At 42.2% G+C, this 21,433-nt stretch overlaps 1 protein-coding gene across 5 annotated transcripts in view; it reads right to left on the minus strand.

Moving 5' to 3' along the window:
* LOC139239218 (ryanodine receptor 1-like) overlaps positions 1-21,433 on the minus strand; it is a 506,468-nt gene that overhangs the window by 379,689 nt on the left and 105,346 nt on the right. For all 5 annotated transcript variants that reach the window (XM_070867899.1, XM_070867895.1, XM_070867896.1 and 2 more), the window contains exons 6-14: positions 20,805-20,917; positions 19,678-19,777; positions 12,985-13,081; positions 11,118-11,192; positions 9,929-10,085; positions 8,488-8,652; positions 7,460-7,581; positions 5,922-6,108; positions 3,934-4,069 (exon numbers count right to left, since the gene is read on the minus strand). In XM_070867899.1, the coding sequence (XP_070724000.1) occupies positions 3,934-4,069; positions 5,922-6,108; positions 7,460-7,581; positions 8,488-8,652; positions 9,929-10,085; positions 11,118-11,192; positions 12,985-13,081; positions 19,678-19,777; positions 20,805-20,917 (1,152 nt within the window). The remainder of the gene's footprint in view (positions 1-3,933; positions 4,070-5,921; positions 6,109-7,459; positions 7,582-8,487; positions 8,653-9,928; positions 10,086-11,117; positions 11,193-12,984; positions 13,082-19,677; positions 19,778-20,804; positions 20,918-21,433) is intronic.

Genomic DNA, 21,433 nt, shown 5'->3' on the forward strand with positions numbered 1-21,433 from the left:
TCCAGTCCCGTCAGAATTTTATGTTTCTATGAGATCCCCTCTCATTTTTCTAAATTCCAGTGAATACAGGCCCAGTCGATCCAGTCTCTCCTCATATGTCAGTCCTGCCATCACGAGAATCAGTCTGGTGAACCTTCGCTGCACTCCCTCAATAGCAAGAACATCCTTCCTCAGATTAGGAGACCAAAACTGAACACAATATTTCAGATGAGGCCTCACTAAGGCCCTGTACAACTGCAGTAAGACCTCCCTGCTCCGATACTCAAATCCCCTAGCTATGAAGGCCAACATGCTATTTGCCTTCTTCACCGCCTGCTGTACCTGCATACCAACTTTCAATGACTGATGTACCATGACACCCAGGTCTCGTTGAACCTCCCCTTTTCCTAATCTGCCGCGATTCAGATAATATTCTTCCTTCGTGTTTTTGCCACCAAAGTCGATAACCTTACATTTATCCAGATTATACTGCATCTGCCATGCATTTGCCCACTCACCTAACCTGTCCAAGTCATCCTGCAGCCTCTTAGCGTCCTCTTTACAGCTCACACCGCCACCCAGCTTAGTGTCATCTGCAAACTTGGAGATATTACACTCAATTCCTTCATTTAAATCATTAATGTATATTGTAAATAGCTGGGTCCCAGCACTGAGCCCTGTGGCACCCCACTAGTCACTGCCTGCCATTCTGAAAGGACCCACTTATCTCGACTCTCTGCCTCCTGTCTGCCAACCAGTTCTCTATCCACGTCAGTACATTACCTCCAATACCATGTGCTTTAATTTTGCACACCATTCTCTTGTGTGGGACCTTGTCAAAAGCCTCTTGAAATGATAGGCAAATGAAACTTAGTGCACAATAGGATATAGGCAGCTGTGTGTGACAATATCCTGGAATTCCCTAGCTAATGCCATTGTGGGAACACCATCATATTTGCAGCATTTCAAGGAAATGGCCGACCACCATCTTCTCAACTAGGCAACTAGGATTGAACAATAAATGCGCCTTGCCAGCGTCTCCCAAACACCAAAAACAGCTTTTTTAAAAAAGGAGGCGATGAAGGAAGATGAAACAGCCAACCATGTTGAACACGGCAGAAAAGTCAAAAAGACATGAAACGACATGGTCCTAATACAGAGAATGCCATTTGCAATTTTGGCTAGGAATTGTTCTGGACGAGGGGTGGTTCCAGTTAAGGGAGTCTGGATAAGGGAGATTCAACCTGTACTGCATGAGTAAAGGAAATGCCTCATGGTTGCCAGGAGGTATTAATTGAGCAAGCAGGAGTTGGGTGGAGAATGGAAAAACTGTAGGTCTCATGGAAGAACTAAAAAAAGAACTTGCATTATACAGCACCTTTCATAATCTCAGGACATTAAAGCAAATAAAGTATACTTTTAGGAACACAGGAACAGGAGTAGGCCATTGAGTCCCTCAAGCCTGTTCTGCCATTCAATGAGATCATGGCTGATCTGAGACCTAACTCTGCCTTTGGCCCATATCTCTTTATACCTCCAGTTAACAAAAAGCGATCAATCACCAATTTAAAATTAACAATTGATCTCGCATCAATTGCCATTTGCAGAAGAGGATTCCAAACTTCTACCACCCTTTGTGTGTAGAAGTGTTTTCTAGGTAACGTGGGTTGATGAAGGTAACGCGGTTGACATGGTGTACAAGAATTTCCAAAAGGCATTCGACAAAGTGCCACATAATAGGTTGCCAGCAAAGTTGAAGTCCATGGAATAAAAGGGACAGTGGCAGAATGGATGAAGTGACAGGAAACAGAGAGTAGTGGTGAACGGTTGTTTTTCGGACTGGAGGAAGGTACAGCGATGTTCCCCAGGGTTCGGTTCTAGGACCACTGCATTTCTTGATATATATTAATGGCTGGGACTTGGGTGTACAGGGCAAATTTCAAAATTTGCAGATAACACAAAACTTGGTAATATAGTGAAAGATGAGGAGGATAGTGATAGACTTCAAGAGGACATAGACAGGCTGGTGTAATGGGCGGACACGTGGCCGATGTAAATTATACGTAGAAAAATGCAAACTAATACATTTTGGTAGAAAGAATGAAGAGAGGAAATATAAACTGAAGGGTACAATCCTAAAGTGGGTGCACGAACAGAGACCTAGGCATGTATGTGCACAAATTGTTGAAGGTGGCAGGACAGGTTGAGAAAGCAATTAAAAAAGCTTATGGGATCCTGAGCTTCATGAATAGAGATTTAGAGTAGAAAAGTGTGGAAATTATGATGAACCTGTATAAACCACTGGTTCAGCCCCAACTGGAGTATTGTGTCCAATTCTGGGCACCAAACTTTCGGAAGGATGTGAAGAAGGCCTTGGAGAGGATGCAGAAAAGATTTATGAGAATGAGTCCAGGGATGTGGCACTTCAATTACGTGGATAGACTGGAGAAGCTGGGGTTGTTCTCCTTGGAGCAGAGAAGGTTGAGAGGAAATTTGATCGAGGTGTTCAAAATCGTGAGGGGCCTGGACAGAGTAGATAGAGAGAAACTGTTCCCATTGGTGGAAAGGTCAAGAACCAAAGGACACAGATTTAAGGTGATTGGCAAAAAACCAAAGACGACATAAGAAAAAAAAACTTTTTTTTTTAAACACAGCGAGTGGTTAGGATCTGGAATGCACTGCCTGAAAGGATGGTGGAGGCTGACTCAATCACTGCTTTCAAAAGGGAGTTGGATAAGTACCTGAAAGAAAAAGATTTGCAGGGCTACGTGGAAAGGGCGGGGTAGTGGGACTAGGTGAAGTGCTCTTGCAGAGAGCTGGCACTGGCTCGACAGACTGAATGGCCTTCTTCCGTGCTGTAACCATTCTATGATTCTAATTTCACTCCTGAAAGGTCTGGCTCTAATTTTTAAACGATGCCCCCTTGTCCTAACCAGCTGAAATAGTATCTATCTACCCCATCAGTTCTCCTTAATATCTTTAAAATTTTGATCAGATCGCCCCTTAACCTTCTAAATTCTACAACCCTAATTTGTGTAATCTCTCCTGGTAACAACCTTTGATTACAGGTATAATTATGTACACCTACGCTGCACTCCCTCCAAGAGCAATATATTCTTCCTAAGATGTGGTGCCCAGAACTGCTCACAGTACTCCAGGTTTGGTACAACTGCAGCATAATTTCTAACCCCTTGTATTTTAGATCTCTAGATATAAAGGCCAGCATTCCATTAGTCTTTTTAATTACTTTTTGTATCTGTTTGTGACATTTTAATAATCTATGTACGTGGAACCCCAAGTATCTTTAGACCTCCACTGTTTTTAGCTTTTCACCATTTAGAAAGTTCCCTGTTCTATCCTTTTTAGGTTCAAAGTGGATGATCTCACATTTCTACATTGAAATCCTTTGCCAGTCTTGCCCAGTTACTTAATCTGTCGATATCTCTTTGTAATTTTATGCTTTCATCTACACTGCCACTTATTTTTGCGTCATTAGCAAATTTGGATATATGACTTAATATGCCATCAAGTCGTGTGAACAGTGGCAGCCAATTTGTGCACAGCAAGGTCCCACAAACAGCAGTGAGATAAATGGCCAGACAATCTGTTTTTAGTGATGTTGTTTGAGCGATAAACAATAACAAGGAGACTAGTCAACCCACAACTTCATCTAGCAGCTAAGTGTTTATATGAAATAAGGACAACTCCATCATTCTGACAAGTACATTTAAGTCTAGATTCTAGGACATCTAAAGGGGCAAGGGGTCCATTAGTTGTCATCATTTATTAAAAAGGAATATAATTAGGTCAGGAATTTACTTGTACCAGATAATGGTGTTTATCACTACACATTTTGTGGTAATTATATTAGTGTCATCATGGGGAGAGCAGAAGAGATTAAAAATTCTGTTCTCCTGTCGTTCCATCTGTGTGTATTGTGTTTAAATTCCGTACCAAGCAGTTCATAAAGAAGATTAACAATTTCTTTCCAAGATTCAGCTGCTTCTTCTCCTGCAAACTCTGAGAAATGAGCTGCACTGTTATACACATTCAGTCTGTCAATGCAATCCAATACTAGCTGGATCATGCCCTAAAACAAAAGCATAATGCATAATTATTACCAATCATTACATGTTATACCTGATCAAAGCTTGCCGCTTTGGCTGTGGAATTTGTGTCTTTTTGTACTTCTTTGAAACATTCAACAAAATTTGATAAGCTGGGACCGATTATCTAGTCCTAAACACTGCATGCACACTAGTTCAAAGGGTGTTACACCACAAAAATAGGCGGAGATCTGTACCGCTAGAGCTCTGCTACTTTGTGCATCACACTCATTTTGCTTGAAACAGGCAGAAGGTTCATAATAATATAATTGACTCAGGAGCACGGTTCTTATGCTTCCCGCGCCTTATGTGGGACAACAATACCACTGGGATCCAAGGTTGCTAAGCACAGGGGAGTAGTACACAGAAGGGAAATCTATCAGCCAAAACAAACAATAATTCCATTTCTGGCCTCATTTGTTCTCTCCTGGTATTTGAGTTGTCAGAAACCTGTGTGTCAATTATGCAATGTTGGTTTTCTGCAGTATCATTAGTGCCATCAATGGATTTCCCAATGGCAGTTCCTCTATCAGAGTGCACGCAAGAAAGAGAACCAGCAAAAGGCTGCCAGTCAGGCTCTTCGAATCTCAACGATGTGAGCATGAAGAGGTCAGGTGCAGGCAGCAGAAGGAGCGTGTGGTAAATCAGTGCCACCACCCCCACACCCCCCCTTCCCCCGACGAACATCTGTCCCACCTGTGTCAGGGTCTGTGGCTCTCATGTTGGACTGTTCAGCCACTAAAGAACTCATTTTAGGATTCCGAGGGACTGCCTATGATGCCAGTCAGGTTCAGCTACATGAAAGCTGCTTTATGTCCACCCACTGGTACCTTCACACCTGCAACTGCAGTCAGAGCTTACCAGATGGAGGACTCAATTCTAAATGTAGGTTGTGCCAGCAGAGCCAATGCCGCAGATATGTGCGAAAGTTCGAACAATATTTAGCTTTTCTGCAGTGCCCCAATCACGACATGTCATTCTATGAGTGGTACTGTGTGCACGCCATTCTATAAGTGGTACTGTGTGTACGCCATTCTATAAGTGGCACAGTGATCATCGGTCAGTAAAACCTAATTGGGCACAACCATCATGATGATAGCAGTGTTACGCCTACCTGGCAAATATCTTCACAGGGTCTGGTTCAGCAGGCAGCCAGGCACAGAGTTGTACCATCTGCTGCAGGGACCCCTGCTACTAACATATACCACAGAACTGGCAGAGCCAGTGACAGTACCAGTCATCTGCAGCCTTAAGCCTGCACATAGAGTTCCTTGTTACTTCTTAACTCCTGTCACTTCAGCCTTCGAAAAGGCTGCTAACGACTTTTACAACTTTCACCCCCTCATTGAAGCACATCTTTTTAATTGTCCAATCCTTTCAAATTTCACGTAGACAATTTTCTGCTCGCTTCACTGATGTGGGGAGCTGAAATGAAATCGTAGCAGTGAATGGAAAGGAAAATCAGGGGCAGTGTATAACTGGCAGCAGATTTGCTTAGTCTTTCCCCGCGCTCTGTTCGCGCCCCCCACCCCCCGAGCCGAAGTTCACCCCTGTGGTCCCTACACTTGTCAAGTCTGTACATGGATTATCTATTATTTTGAGTTTTAGTAACAATTTTATAATCTAGAACTTGGCACAACTTCAACAATAAGGCAAGTGTACTAATCATTAGATTTACTAATGCATAAGTATCGTGGGGTGCAATTAGTCTTCTTGAAATCAATGGAAAACAAATCAAAAGGACTACCAATTAATTATTGCTCGTTTTACGCCAACACTGAAGACAAATTTCACCCCTATAGTCTCTTCTTGTTCCAAGATTGTTTGTTAACTTACCTCTTCCTGGAATAAATTCTGTCTGTTTTTGAGTGAGCGCAATTTAGTCTGTTTCTCTTCATGCGCAAGCTGTTCGTCCGGATGCTGGAAGTAGCTGATCAGATCCTGAAGGCTCAGCACTATCGTATCAATAGGTAGGGTCACTGGAGCTGAAGACTTATTCTTCCCAGTTAGCATATCCAGACCTCTTAATTAAAAATACAAAAGTACCATGAACACATGTAGAACAATTCTGAAAAATACGGTTCTGTATATTCAGCAGCCAATTTAGTGTCCTGATGAATGTGTATGGTCACAATTTCAAATATTTGCAATGTTTTTTTTTAAAAGAGATAATATTCATTTACGAATTCTACTGTCTTCCAAAATATAAATTAACTTTTATCAGAGCAGAAATTTCTAAATTCTAGACCATATTAATATGTGACACCAGTACAATCGAACAGAATTGAATAATGGAACTCTGGAAAATGCTCCAATTAGTGATGTCAGGCAGTGTTATAAATGACAAACATGTTGGAAACATACAGTAGGTCAATCAGCATCTGTGAGGAGAATAGGTAAGTTACCAATTTGGGACAGAACCCTTTGTTAACTTATTATCTCCTGGATGCTGACTGACCTACTGTATGTTTCCAAAGGGGCCGTAATTGCCCCTTTGCGCAGGGCCAGTTAGCGCTATCGGCCGGCGCTATCGGAGCACTAATACATTAGTACGTGGGCATGGCGGCTATATCGACCCTCGCGGATTTGCCCTCGGTGCTCCGCTGGCGAAAAGTGGTTTGTGTTGCGCCCCGCAATTATTGTACTGGCAGGGCGCATGCACAGTGATGACATCATTGCCATGCGCGTCGACCCCTTTGCGCCCTGTGGGGGAAATTGCCCCGCGGGAGCGAGGTTTACGCAGGGCGATGCCACCGACAGCTTCTCGGTGCGAGAAACTGTGATGGCTATGGCGCCCCGGCCGTCCTTAAAGGGGAGATGCCACCTCGGCGGCTGCCATCTTTTTTGTGTCGACCGACTTTTCAGTTGGCCTGACAAAGTCGCCACTGGTTTGGCCAACATCCTCCCTGAATGTGCTGCTCAGATCTCAACGTACCTCCCTTTTAAGCGGCGCCATGATGCGGCACATCAGCAACGGGTTGACTTCATCAGCGCCGCGCTGATGTTCTGAAAGTGGCGCTGAAAGTTGCGCCCCACAAGCACCGCATAAATGCTGGGAGAATGGTTGGTTAGCGCAGTATTTTTTTTGCACAAAGAGCCCAAATTTGCGCCGAGTTTGGCGCATCCCCGCGCCAGCGCATAAACATCTCCATCAGCGAAAATGACCACCCCAAACCCAGCACGGGGCAATTTCGGCCACAAAATGTTTTGCTTTCGTTAAGATTTCTACTATTTTTCTATTTACTAGTGTTACAAATGCCTATTAACAGAGGGGTTTTCTACAGCCATTCGTTATTCTACATGTGGACAAAGACGGCGTCCATAAATTGAATCAAAAATAGACTGAAAATAAAATAAAGGAAAAAAACACATACTTAATGAATTGGTTGAAGAGACCATTTGTGCTGTAGATCATTCGAGAAGCCTGGGACTCCTCTTGTTGTGAGCGTGATAGTGAAAGTGCATCATCCATGTGTCCTTCTTGGTGTAGTATAGCCTAAAACAAAGTTTGTTTAAATGGTTACCCATTTCAGGACTGAAAGATCTAGTTTATAAAGAAAAAAAATCTTGGTAAAATATATAAGGACAGAAATTCATCGCGGCCGGAAGCAGAAATTGAGCGGTAGCAATTTGGCCACCTGTTCTGCTCCCCGCTCAATATTCAGTTCCATTGAGTTCAATAGAATTGAATATCAAGTGGGGCACATAACAGGGGTCTGCCCTTGATGCATTTTTACCCCCGATTTAAAAAATTATATTCTGCCTCTCCCAAAATGATTAATATTACAGAACATGAATAGGACTTATTGCCATTTGCCAAGTTCACGTATCCATGTTGGTTCAAGTAGATGCTACTTAAATGAACATACATTTTCATATCCAGGGTAGCCATATGCATGCAGAGTCAGGGCATTCACAAATATACAATAAAAGATGTGTAGACACTCATGTGAACTTGGATAGTAAGATGCATAGAATAGTTAAAGTTGCTGCTAGGCAGTCGGTTGCAAGCCAAACTGGGGTTAAGAGGAGCAGGACTGGGCATTGTGGATAGCAGAGAGCGTTTATATCATTAAATTTAAAATGTAAGCAAAGAAGCCTGTCCATATTCTGAGTTACAGAAATAATCTCCGGTAAAAATTACAATGGTCTGGAAATTGCAGTCGGAGGCTTGCCACCCGTGTACTTACCTTGCTTCGGACTCTTGCGGTCTTGGACCTGCAGGTGTACACCTGCGTAAAGGGCCACGCATCCCAGGGACGCATGCGGTTCGGGAGCGTCCCTGGAATCACATGGGCTAGACCAACTAATCCAGACCATTAACTTTAATAACACTAACAAGGTTTATGATCTTATCTTATCTTATTTTACAAAAATAGTAAATTGGCAAGTATGTACTTACTTTCCTCTTCAAGGGTCCCAAACGGACTGTTTTGGTATCAGCTGCTGCGTAAGTCAGCCAAAGTCCACTGTTCACATGTTGAACAAAGCACATCGATTCACCGTACTTGATCTCAGGGATTCCCATGCCTTCTACATCTCTTTTATGAGCTACATCGATTTTATCCTGGGGAAGCACAGGGTTTGGGTTCAGTACCACTTCAACGTAATGTGATTTATGTAAAGGTTATGTCAACTTGAAAGTGACTATCAATTGTTCTTTTATTTGTGTTCCCGATAATGGCTTTTGTCTCTACAAAATATGTTGGGGATAGAAGGGCAAGACTTTTTTACGATTTCCACAACAGTGTAACAAATTCCATAGTATTGTCATTGTATACAAGTAGAAGCAGAAATTGCGTTCTGTATAAATGTAAATCTAAGGATGAAGATGGTCGGCAACGTGAGCATATCTGGCTTTAAGAAGGCGACATTAAAAGAGAAAGCGTTTGGGTGCTATGAAAAACAACTTCCTGTGGATTATTCAACTTGGATATGGGGTCTGTCAGAGGAAGCATTACATCATTAATATGTATGTCTCTTGTATCTACCCAGATGTCACCATGTATTCTCGGCAGTTCACAGGCTTAAGAACTGACAAGAGTAGAGAAAATGAAAAAGAGCAAGAACCATTAGTGTGTTCCCCTCATTTTAATATCATTAGCATGCACTTTCCCACACATCAGTCAGCCCAATATAGTCCAGCGGCCTGCCTATCGGAAAGTGGGGAAGGCTCTGCCACATTCATTAGCCATTTCTGGCCTATTCGCCCAAGATCTGTCAAGAATATAGTGGGAGAAGGTTGAAGAATCTAGGCAATATTTAAGTGGAAATGAGGGGCTAAGAGAATAACACAGACAGCAACAGAAGAAAAAGTTGGTGTGCAGCTGTGAGAAGCCGATTGAGTGACAAGGTGACAGAACAAGTTTGAAATGAGAGAAGGTAAAAGGCAAGAGAGTGTGCAGTGTTAAAAAGAGGGCCAGAATCTACAATACTAGGGCAAGTAAGCAAAAACATTTTTTAGTGTAGTACTTGTGAGTAGCTGGTCATCGTTCCTTCTCCTACAAAGATCTATTTTATGTTTGATTGTCTCAGATTGAAAATAATCCTGCATACCCCTGGATTAGTTGATCAATCAGGAGGCTGATTTCCCCCCCCTCCCCCCCCCCCCCCACCCCTTCTCAACACCAGGAGATAGATTTTTCTTTTATGCTGCTCAATTCTGCAAACAAGAGATCCCGATCCTCATTCACAGTATCCCTAATGCTGTCCCACCCAAGATCAACTAACTCAGCAAAGACCAGGCATGAATGTGACAACTTTCTAGTCTGTACACTCATTAGGAAGCTTTACACAAATTAGCACCTGGAAAATAACTTTCCTTTTTCTCAACTTTCTCTCACCTTTGAGATTCGGAAACAAAATGACGTGATTTTGATGTTTGATTTATCCTGATCAAAAAGTAAAAGCCCTTTCTCTTCGTCCAGCCCCAAGTATTTGCCTGTGGTAACGTGACGAATACGGAAAGACTGACCCCATTTCATGTGGCCACCACTCCAGCTGTTGAGAAAAATACCAATTCTTCAGAAAACAATGAAAACCAACATCTCTATGAATTAAAATTAAAGAAAACTTAAAATTTACAATTTATCCACTCATAACGAGCTACCAAATCCTGGCATCTAAATTTTCCACATTGCATTTTATATGACATTATAGAAAATTCATTACAACGTATCGACTGTTTGATTCCCAAAGACCAAGTCATAATGAGAATATAATCTACTACATAGAAAGATATAAAAATAAAAATGTTGTCACTATGCAGTAGCATTTCTATTTTAAGTAGTGGATTTAGGAAGACATTGACAAAACAGTCACAGATTCACGATTCTTGGGTAGGTGTGTTGTCACTGGATTCCTAAGGATGCCAGTTCGACATCTTTAGATACTTAAGTGTAGCTCTAGTAAGTTCATACAGTTTGTCAGAATGGCTTATACCCGGATTAGTATTGTAACATAATGGCACTTGAATCATATCTGTTAACATTGCTAAATGTCCAAGTGTGAATGACATTGCTGGTGGAATATGCAACAATGCAACAAAATATTCAGCTAGACTTCAGTTAATTGAATCTCCTACTGCTGCCAGTAATAATTGGCTCAATGTGGTTTCAATCAATTGGCTTGAAACGTATTAAACCTACATTGGCATTGTCTAAAATTAACCTTAATGTTGTCATTTTTCAAGACAGTAAGTCAAGATTAAAATTACCAACAAACCAAATATAGTTCGTATTTGTGCTCATTAGCTTTTCATCCAAAAATATTTGTGCTCATTAGCTAGTCATCCAAAAAAGTTTTCCTGATTAATTTAGCCAGCATATTCTTTACAATTTGTAAAACTAAACTTGAAAGACTTCAAGAAAAGGTAATTCAAGTTACAGTTCGGTATCTGTTTTATTGATTACTACATGGTTCCAGTCTTCCTTGTTAATCTAATTATACAAACTTTTCCAGGTTTAGATTTTTCCCCTAAAATGATGTGGAACCTATACGGTCACTTCTGTAAGCCAAGCCCAGTCTCATTACCTGATGCGCAGTGGCTCCAGTCTCCACAAGGACCTCGCATGGCTGCACACTGTACCACCTTCATAGTGAACCAACCTACAGGGCATAAAAAGGATATGCATTCAGAATTCAATGTATTCACATAATTAAAACGTGTAATACGACTGACAATGTTTGGTATTTTTCTAAGGGATTTCAAGGGGTAGCTTTTTTTAAAAAAAGTTGGGGTTGTTTAATTAGGCTTTGTTGATCTATCGATTGTCAGGTAATTATGAGAACTTGTTCTTGCTCCAACTTCGATCAATGTACTTTATTTTTCTATTATCTTTCCTTTGTATTCATACTTGGAAATCACAGCTTTCATTTACTTTTTGCACAAACTGAAGCAAAATAATGAACAAAAATACTCCAAACCTATGTCTGTACATAAAGGTATAATGTTCCTGTAGGCAGCAGCAGACAGAAAAAACAAATACGGTAATGGCATCATCTGAGGGAGCCCCAAGACTACAGGCCCTCATCAGCTACTTTATCATTTGCTCAAATTTGTGTCCACAATTTCCCAAGGATTGATGGGGTCAAGAAAAACACACTGAAAGGCTGAATTTTTATCCAAAAGTAAAATATTTTATACAACAGTGCCTATTAACACCTGCCATAAAGATTGAACTGATTAACCTTGTCTCAGGATGGGGTAGCTAGCAGTGACAACAGGTGTATGAATTCTGCCTGCCACTGAGAAGCAAGACTCATAACAGCAGCAAAATCAAATTTCTGCTGAGTGCACTCTAATTATTTCTGTAGTCTACATGGCAAGGCTATTAGTTTCAGTTCTAAAGGTAATATCTGTAACAGCTGTGCTTAATAAAACTAGGAAAATGCCAAGGCCAAGCTATCAACAAGGCAGAGGCAGCCAGATTTGGCATTATTTTAAAGTCTCTCCCATTCTCAAACACCAGGAATGCTTCATAATGCTCTGAAACAACAATCAAGGTGGCATGTTAGTTTTTCTCATTCTGTATATTGTTACTATAAGATATTGCTCCTACATCAGAAACAAGACCTCATTAACAGGCCGAGTTGGTAAAAACAGCAACAAAGTAATTATGCTAAGTATAATACAACAAACTCAAACCATTTTTTCTATAAAAGGAATATTCCAAGAAGGTTTCTGGAAAAAAAACATTTCTTCCATCTGACTTTCTACCCTTGAACTTGTTGGCATCAATTATTTTAATTAAACTATAAAGCCAAGTGTCCCCTTATTAAAGAGGCACTAGAACTGACAAATTAACTAATAAAATTTTGTAAACCTTAAACGGTCAAAGTAAAATTTGGTTGCCGGGGGTGTTGATGCACTCCAGTCCCTCCAGTTCCCACCTCTCGCGGAAGGCCGTGAGTGTACCGGTAGACACCGCGTGCTCCATCTCCAGGAACACCCTGGCGCGAATGTAAACTTGGTGGCATCATGCTGGGATGCAGTACTACAGGTGTCAAAGTGTGTGATGAGTGACTATTCTTCACTTGTAAACCAAGCAAGCTAGCTATTTGGCTGTGGGGGCCAATGTTGCACACATATGCACATACTTTCTAGCAGGAGGTCACAGAATAATAAACAGATACAGAAGTTGGACCCAATCTTTTCCCCTCCCTAGCCTGGAGTTACTGTGGTCAATTGTAGCACCTCCGCTGCTATCCCAGCTCAGAGTGGGCAGCTGAACATAAACCTGGTCGTATGGTGCAGTGCCACACCAAATGGTACATTTACCCAAACTTTATTAGCCAAGGCCTCTGAACTTTTTCTTGCCAGATACTTTTATTGGTCTCAACAGAAACCTTGTAGCTGAACCTTTAAAAAGAGTGAAAAATGCTAGATGCATAAACTGACCTGCGTTGATCTTCACCCTGATCAAATGCTGATACTGTGAGACATTCATCCATGTGGCCATGAAAGAGGCGTAGAACATGTCCACCAGTCAGGTAACCTTTAAATATAAAGAAAACAAACACCCATGAGCTCCTCTGAAATATATCAAACTGCCTTTTCAACAGTTCTCTCCTCTTCCAAGTATTTACAGGTGAATGGATTTTGCTCTACTGAGTAAATTAGTTTGAGGAAGGGTTAAAGGCTTGGTCATTTTGATGTGGTTCAAAGCTTTAAAGCTCATGTTTCAGTCTATTTCTACCTCGTTCATCCTGACCTTATTTTATGCTTTTGATCTAAAATGGAGACTGATACTTTAATATTTTGCTGACTCAAAATCTGTAAATTCTAATATGCAAATAAAATAGCTTTGTTACAGCACTAATATCACCAAGCAAGTGAATTCTGGTTAAGAAATAACTAAGTCAATTAACACTTATGGGGTTATTTGTGTTCTCTCGTCAGGTGGGAACAGGGCGGTATCACGATGAAAATGGCAACACAGCGCTTCCAGCCCATTCCCATCAACAGTTTGGTGGGGGGCCTTGAAATGGGCGACTCAGTCACTCGTGAAAACAGTTGGGAGGCTCATTAGCAATGCAAATAGGGGTCCTGTAACGTCTATAGGAGCCCAATGCAATTTTCAAGTGCCAATAGGCAGCTCACTTTCCATTCTTTGGTACTTAGCATTAATGGTCTTTAAAGGGAGCAGTAAAGATGCTACAAAAAGGGTTTTTAACCATCACTACTCCTGACCCCAACAAAAATCATTCCCCAACACCAACCCCGATGTACAGCCCTCCACATCCCTTCCCTGAGATCGCCCTTAATTACCTGCACTGGTAGAGTTCCACGGTGGAACTACTGAATTCCTAGCCTTAAATCGGTCAGCTGCTCCAAAACTCATGCAGCTTCCTGACATAATGCAAATGAGGCCCGATCACGAAAATGTTTCAGCCTCTGACGGCTTCTATCCCATTAGTTATATGCAATCACAATGGGCCAGAATTTGTGGTGGGTATGATGGCGTACTTAGACGAAGGGTCAGACCTGAAACGTTAACTCTGTTTCTCTCCATAGATGCTGCCTGACCTGCTTTTACTTCAATAAGCAACTAATGTAAGGCATCTTATAGATTGATATCGTGGTCTTGGATTCTGATCCAGGAAATAAGTACTGACAAAGGACACAATTGGACGCTGCTAATTCTAATCTTTCCTGGCCAATATTTATCCCTCAATCAACATAACAAAACAAGTTATCTGGTCATTATCACATTGCTATTTGTGGGAGTTGCTGTGCGCAAGTTGGCTGCTGGGTTTTCCACATTACAACAGTGAATCCAAGCGACTGCCTAAGAGAAAACAACAGTGACTACACTTCAAAAGTAATTCATTGGCTGTAAAGTGCTTTGAAACATCTGGTGGTCATGAAAGTTGCTATATAAATGCAAGTCTTTCTTTCTTCTTTCATTTCTGGCGCAGCCATCTCCTAATCAGAATCCAGGCTGCCCAGGTGTCATTTTGCAGAATCTGCTAAAATAAGTTTTCTGATGATCCCATAGGTCGCACTGGAAGCAGCATTCCCAACTGGAGATTTTGAATGGAGAGTTATTCAAGTCAGTTCAAAAAACTCAACATCGTTGAAGCAGTTCATGATAGACAAACTTCTCAGTTGGGATCTTTTCATTAGCTTAGCAAACATTTCTCAAAAAGATGGAGAAATGTTTTCTGCAACAGTAGTCACCTGACCCCTAGTAATTAATGTTTCTCAAAATGACATAGGCATCTAACCAATGGAGTTGATTGAGGCTTGGCTTTGTGTCTGTTACAGCAGCAAAGTTGTTGGATCTTTACAGCCATGTAACGCTTTGATATACAGTCAGGTATACCAAGATATGCTGGGTGACAGGTTACCCAGGAGCACACATCTGTTATAACAGTGTTGATTTGATAGTTTTTTTCCTTATATATTTTTTGTAGCGCCAAAAGAACAAGGGACCAAAATTGCCCTCTGCCCAAAACGGGGCGCACCTACCGTTTTTTAGGTGCTCCGTCCACCCCAATGCATGGGGCGGACATTCCGCCAATTTTCAGCTCTTTGGCTTTTGTTTCCGGTCGGATCGGAGTTGACGCCACTAGCTGGGCGGAAGTAGGGGCGGATCGGAGTGGCCAAAGCTCCAAGTCATCAGTGCCGCGCTGATGACATCATTGCGCTGGCGCGTTCAATTAAAGGGGAGGGCCGCTGCGAACTCTGCAGCCATTTTAGTGGAAAACATTGGGCCACTAGGATTTCGGCCGGGCCAGAGGCCAGGCACCCAAGAGAGAGTGCCAGGCTGCCTGTTGGCGGACCGGCTGAACCCGCGGCCATAAATGTCTGCCCGACCTGGCATTATAGGCAGTCCCTCAAAACAAGGATGACTTGCTTCCATGCCAAAAAAGGTTGAGTTCATAGGTGTTTAATTGAAGGACCTAATACACCAGATCCTGAACTACATCCTGAAGGGTGGAAGATGATTGTGCGTGGATTTTTTTAACGTGTGGTGGCCGTTGCACACCAGCCATCACATGGGCTTGACAGAGCTAGGTCTTGGTCCAGTGCCAAGTGTTATCTAAGACAACTGGTGTAAGGTTCGAAAATCCACGGCCGCATTTTATTGGAACACCCGAAGGACAAGAAAACTACCATGGGATCGTCCGATACATTAAATGAACATTTTTGGCCATGTAAAATCCTCAGACCAGGCAAGCTGGGAAACGTGTGGGCCGATACAGATATTGTGGAGTCTGGCTCACAAGCGAGACAGAGGCACTGGCCAATGGGGGAAAAGTGCATTCCGGCAGGCCAATCAGGGGTCGAGTCGGGCCTGAAGCGGGGAAATCCTCAACCAATGGGGACTACCTGGCCCAGTTTGAAAATATGACTCACCCCAAATGAATGTGGACCATCATCTACCTAATGGCCCATCAAAGGTGAGGCTCAACCCGATTGACTCCCAGGACTGTTACAATGGACCAGCAGACTTTGAGGCACCAATGTGCACTGAAACAAGACCCCTGTACCTGTGACATCTTCTGATTAAATATTCAAAGCTATCTCCCCGCCCAAACTTACACAATGGACCACCAACTGAGTTTGAGCGCGAAAAGGCCAGAACTAAATTGGATACAAAGATAGGACCTACAGAACCAGCAGTGAGGGGGAACAGCTGGGGCAGTAGGAGAAGGAGTCGAGGAGCAGTACCAGTCACAGAGAGATAGATACCGAGAGGCAAATGCAGTTTTGGCGCGAAGATGAACTGATTCTAAGGAAAGCTGCAAAAACAGACGGTGGGGAAGGAGTTGGAGTCAGCTTTTGGAAGCAGTGGGAGTCAGCTTTTGGAGCAGTTGGAGTCAGCTTTTAGCAGTTGGAGTCAGCTTTTGGTTGTTGGAGTCAGCTTGTGGGAGTTGAGTCAGCTTTTCACTGGGCCCTCGCTCTGGGGAAGGTGTGCTTAACTTCAGCAGTTTTTTTGCTTAGGAGCCAACAGAGAGGCAAATAGAAGAAACCGATGCAACATCGAGGAGGAAAACCGAACCGACCAACAACATAAAACACACCCAAGAGGGACCCCGAACTGAAATAAGTGTCCCCCAGAACCCCGGAGTTGATAGGATTGAGAGTATAGCCGAATCCCCCTCACAGACTCAATTTAGGATAGGAATTGGTAAGAAGGGTGAAAGTGGGAGGTGTGGTTGTGTGTGAGTGGAATGTTTTAACCTCTTATTTTCCCTTTCCCTGTTACGAGATTTTTCGTGTTGTTGAGTGAGATTGTGCCATTACTGCTATTTATGACCTCTTCCTATGCTCTCTATCTTGGTGTTTACTATTCTAAATAAACAACATTAGCCATTTTGTACTCTTACCTGCTGTGTCTGGTGCCTCATTACTCACCCATCCTCATAAATCACATGTACAGAACCCCAGGGGAGTGTGGATTCGAACCCACACCCCAAGCTCCCCTTACACTGGAGACCTGCTCTGCTGCACGGACCTAGAGCGCATACATATCACAATGTGGGCTGGCCCGTGCTGCCCCTGGGCCCCTGGCCCCGAACTCATGCCTCTCCTGGACAGCAGACAAATGTATAGTGTGCTCATGACATTCCTGTCCAGTAGTTTAACAGAGGCACTTAATTGTTTTTAAAAAAAACATACCATTCAAATTGTGGACAGGAAGCATGTCATACAATATTCATTTGTTAATGTCGCCAACAATAAAAAATAAAACGGAGTCGCTGGCAGCGTCAAAAAAGGTTCTGACAGAAAAAGCTGTCGGGAGCACGGACGACGCTCCCACGGGGCAATGCTGCAAAGGGCAATTTTGGAAAAGGGGTCGTCGGCGGTCGGTATGGGGTCGGAGTTCATGACGCCGCGGGCAGGAAAATGGGCAGGGCAATCCCGACATGGCTCCAAAACTAAAGGAGGGCAATATACAAAAAGGCAGCCCCTACACGGCCAGTCCGCAGTGACCCATGGCCGCTGCTTTCAGGTGGCGACGGGCCTTACAGAAAGAGGCAATTTCGGCCCCAAAAGTCTGTCTTGCAGGTTGCGTGTATAGAAGCCATTTTGAAGATTGTATCATTCTGAAAAGAACCGGGGTAAAATTGCCGAAACGGGACGCTCCCATCTTGTTTCGATGTTTTTACCGCAACTGCAGTGAGGTCGCCTCTTGCGCAACATTCGGCTTTTTGGAGTTTTTTTTGTTTTGATCCGGAAGTCGGTCATAATGGGGGCAGTGACAATACCCAAGAGGCAAAAACACGGTGGTGACAGCAACTGAAGGACGGAAGTTGCGGGGGGGGGGGGTGATGCGGAGTCACGGCCGCGATGACGTCACCCCCCCCCCCCAACTCCTTATAGGGGGGAGCCTCCGCACTTTTAAAACTTCGGGCCACTGGTCCACTTGGGAGGGTTTTGGCTGGGCCAGCGGCCCGGAACCCAAGAAAGGATGCCAGGCTGCCTGTTGGATGCCTGGCCGAACCCGGGGGCATGTGTGTCGGGACAAAAAAAACATGGCGGCAGTGTTAGTGCATCCTCCCCTTTAAGGGAAGCCGCAACACCGTTGCAGAAAGCCACAGCCTCACTGGATTATCGAGCGAAAGCTTGTTTTGGCACCACCGCGCGGGTCGAAGATTTTTGGAGATGAATGTCATAGTTGGGGGGGGGTTAGATCGGCGATGTGCACGGTGATGACGCGCATACCGCAGATCGGTTGCAGTGAGCAGTAGTGGGGAGGGGGGGGGAGAGATCGGGGCACCACCGGGAAAACTCGGGAGGGCAAATGGGCTATCAGCGGCCATTCCACGAAAAGTCAACGGCCACTCCATTCCGCAACGTGACAGGCCTTAAGAAAAGGGGCAATTTCGGTCACCCTGTTTTTTAAGCTAAGAAATCTACAGAGAAAAATGCTCAATTTTTGTCACATACTCTCAGCGGTTTAAAGATCTGGGTTGTGTGCTATCTCATTCTCCCCTTTTCTCCAATGTAAGATGTTCAGCTATTTGAATCTCTTCATAATTTAAAGACCTAAGTCTCACAATCATCTCTACTGCTCTTCCCTGAGCTCTATCTAGGTCATTGGTATTCTATCAAAAAGTAGGATATGCAAAATTGCATTCAGTATTATAAATATGACCACATCACCAACCTACACAAGACTAAATGTCTGTTTTGGTTACAATCAACTGCACGGAGATGCTTCTTGGTTCCTAATTGGCATTGCTGTTCAAGGTTTTACTGAATGTCAATGTTCAATAATTACTCTCAAATTCCTTTCCACTTTTTTAAAAGACACCCCTTCAAGTTGTGCACTAGTTTTGAGCTTACCTCACATTTATTCACAATAAAATCCATTTATCATTAGTGAATTTGCTCAATTGTTCAGACCCTTTTGAACAGCATCAATCTGCATATAACTGGTGCCTGGTCATACAGCTTGGCTTCATCAGCAATTGTCACACGAAGTACTTTATTTTATTTATGAATACTGTGAACAGGTGTTTGGAAATGTGATTAAACAAAAACTTCAATTAGCAGTCAGTAATAATCCTGAAGCAGTCACGATTCCCACTATAACCTCAATGTGGGCGCATTTAAACTATATAATTTCAGCACGGTCAACTAAGTCAACAGCTGCACTGTCCCCAATTTAGCCAGCACTTTTGACAAAGCATCTACATTCTCATGTTGGCAGTTAATAATGCTCTCCAAGTAGCACTGGCTCCTTAAGTCAGAATAAATAGTACCACTCAACATTTGACTGGGTTGCAATATTTGATTGCAAAACATTAGATAATCCAAGTGCTCCTTGACACAATGATTAGCACATGAAAGTTGTTAAAAATCCAGAGTAAAAATAGTTTCAAGGACATTTTTTCCATTTTTGACTTAGATATTTTTTTCACAGGCCAACACAAAATATTTTATCAACTGCATTGCTCATCAAAATGTGTATGGTTCTTGTGTTCTACTCGAAGAAATTGAACAAGCTTGTTGGCTTGGTAACAATTAGGGTTTAAAACCATTGGTTTTAAACATTGCTCTTAAGTGTGTTTCAATCTACCTTAAGCTAGCAATTTAGTTCATTAACTGACAACATGGTAACATTTCATTACTGACCTTCAGCTAGCTCACAGCCTGAACAGATAGGGTTCATATTCCAAAGTGTCTGCATGAAGGAGGCATCCACTTGTAAATCTCCACTGGCAGAAGACAAATGCTGTGAGAAAAGACGATATACTTAAAGAAATTAGCAGCATCGTGTTTTCTATGGTTTGCACCACAGGACACTTCACTCGAGAGGGGAACTATTTTTCATATTGAACAACCCTAACAATAAGCAATGAACCTTCGGTGCTCCATGGCCCAGAGCTCTGCAATTTACTTTTACAATGTTATGAATATTGTAGTCAGCATTACTAAAAAAATTGTTGCTTCACAATCTATTGAAAGCAGAGAAGAATTACAGTAAATCAATTAGTTTTATACTTCCAATACCTTAAAATAGTAACATAGGAATTATAAATGCTCTTGCAATTAATTGCTGCATTCAGTTCAGATTTCAAATATAGTCAGCTTTTGTGTATTTGAAGAATCAATAAACTGTATTTATAATAGCCTGTATTATAAAATAAAAATATATATTCAATTTTATAACAAGCTGAATGTATTTTAATATTACTTTCAGGATTATTTTCCTGCTAGCAATAGATAGCTGGGTTAGAAGAGCAGTATCCAAAGAACATAAGAAATAGGAACAGGAGAAGGCCATATGGCCTCTCGAGCCTGCTAAGCCAATCAGTAAGATCATGGCTGATCATAGACCTCAACTCTATTTTCCCGCCTGATCTCCATATCTCTTGATTCCCCTACACTCCAAAAATCTATCTATCTCAGCCTTGAATATACTCAGAGAATCAGAGAACAGGTAAACTAAGAGTTTTTTTGGCAGCTATTTAATTAGCTGCTCCATTTTATACAGGGTAGCATTACAATGTTATTCACTTTAAAATACAGTTATTTAAAAAAAAAAAGAAACTTTTAAACCACTGTCCTGAACCCTGCTTGGGATCTAAGCATCGTTTTCCAGCTTAGTTCCTCTAAATGTTTCTTACACATGTCCGCATACCTCAAAGTTCCACTACTGTGTTCAGCCATTTCTACTTTACACTCAGAACAAATATGACATTGTCCCAGTTTACTTGCCATTGAATTCTATACAGGATAAAAAAATAGCATATACTCACCAGGTATCTCTCCGAGGAAACACTGACGAGGATGAGGTCATCACCTACACGTACTTTCTCACCCTCAGACCTTTGTTTGGAGGCTGGATGAATGGTCCACCAGCAAGCTTCTCCTGCACATATCACATCAGTAACACATGTCATGGTGGAAATTCTCTTGGATTTTTACAACTTATTAATTGAATATTTTGAAAATGTTATAGATCAATACATCCAACGCTCATCCTTTTTTAGACTTAAAACAAAAACAGAAATCTTCACATTCCTCCTTCTCCATCCTTGTTGATTTTCTGAGATATTAAGATTAAAGTAGTTAAAGGTATGCTCTCGACTAATGCCCCCTTTATAATGTGTAAACATGGTCACACACATACATTATATACAAGAATAATAGAAGATCAAAGTGTTTTAGGTGTGAAACTTTTAAGTGATTTATCACGAAGAAATCTATAAAACATGTTTTTTAATTGGGAAGCTACATTACCAATATTTTTTGACAGCAAAGCTTTAAGTCTAATCCAGGATTTTTTTCCTTTTACCCTTCCTTTTTTGAAAATAAACACCTGTGCCAGTAATTTCCACTGGGGTACTCCCAATCTCCCACCGTAACTTTAGCAAGAGACTACAGA

This window comes from Pristiophorus japonicus, chromosome 26 (genome assembly GCF_044704955.1).
Source record: "Pristiophorus japonicus isolate sPriJap1 chromosome 26, sPriJap1.hap1, whole genome shotgun sequence".
Lineage (NCBI taxonomy): Eukaryota > Metazoa > Chordata > Chondrichthyes > Pristiophoridae > Pristiophorus > Pristiophorus japonicus.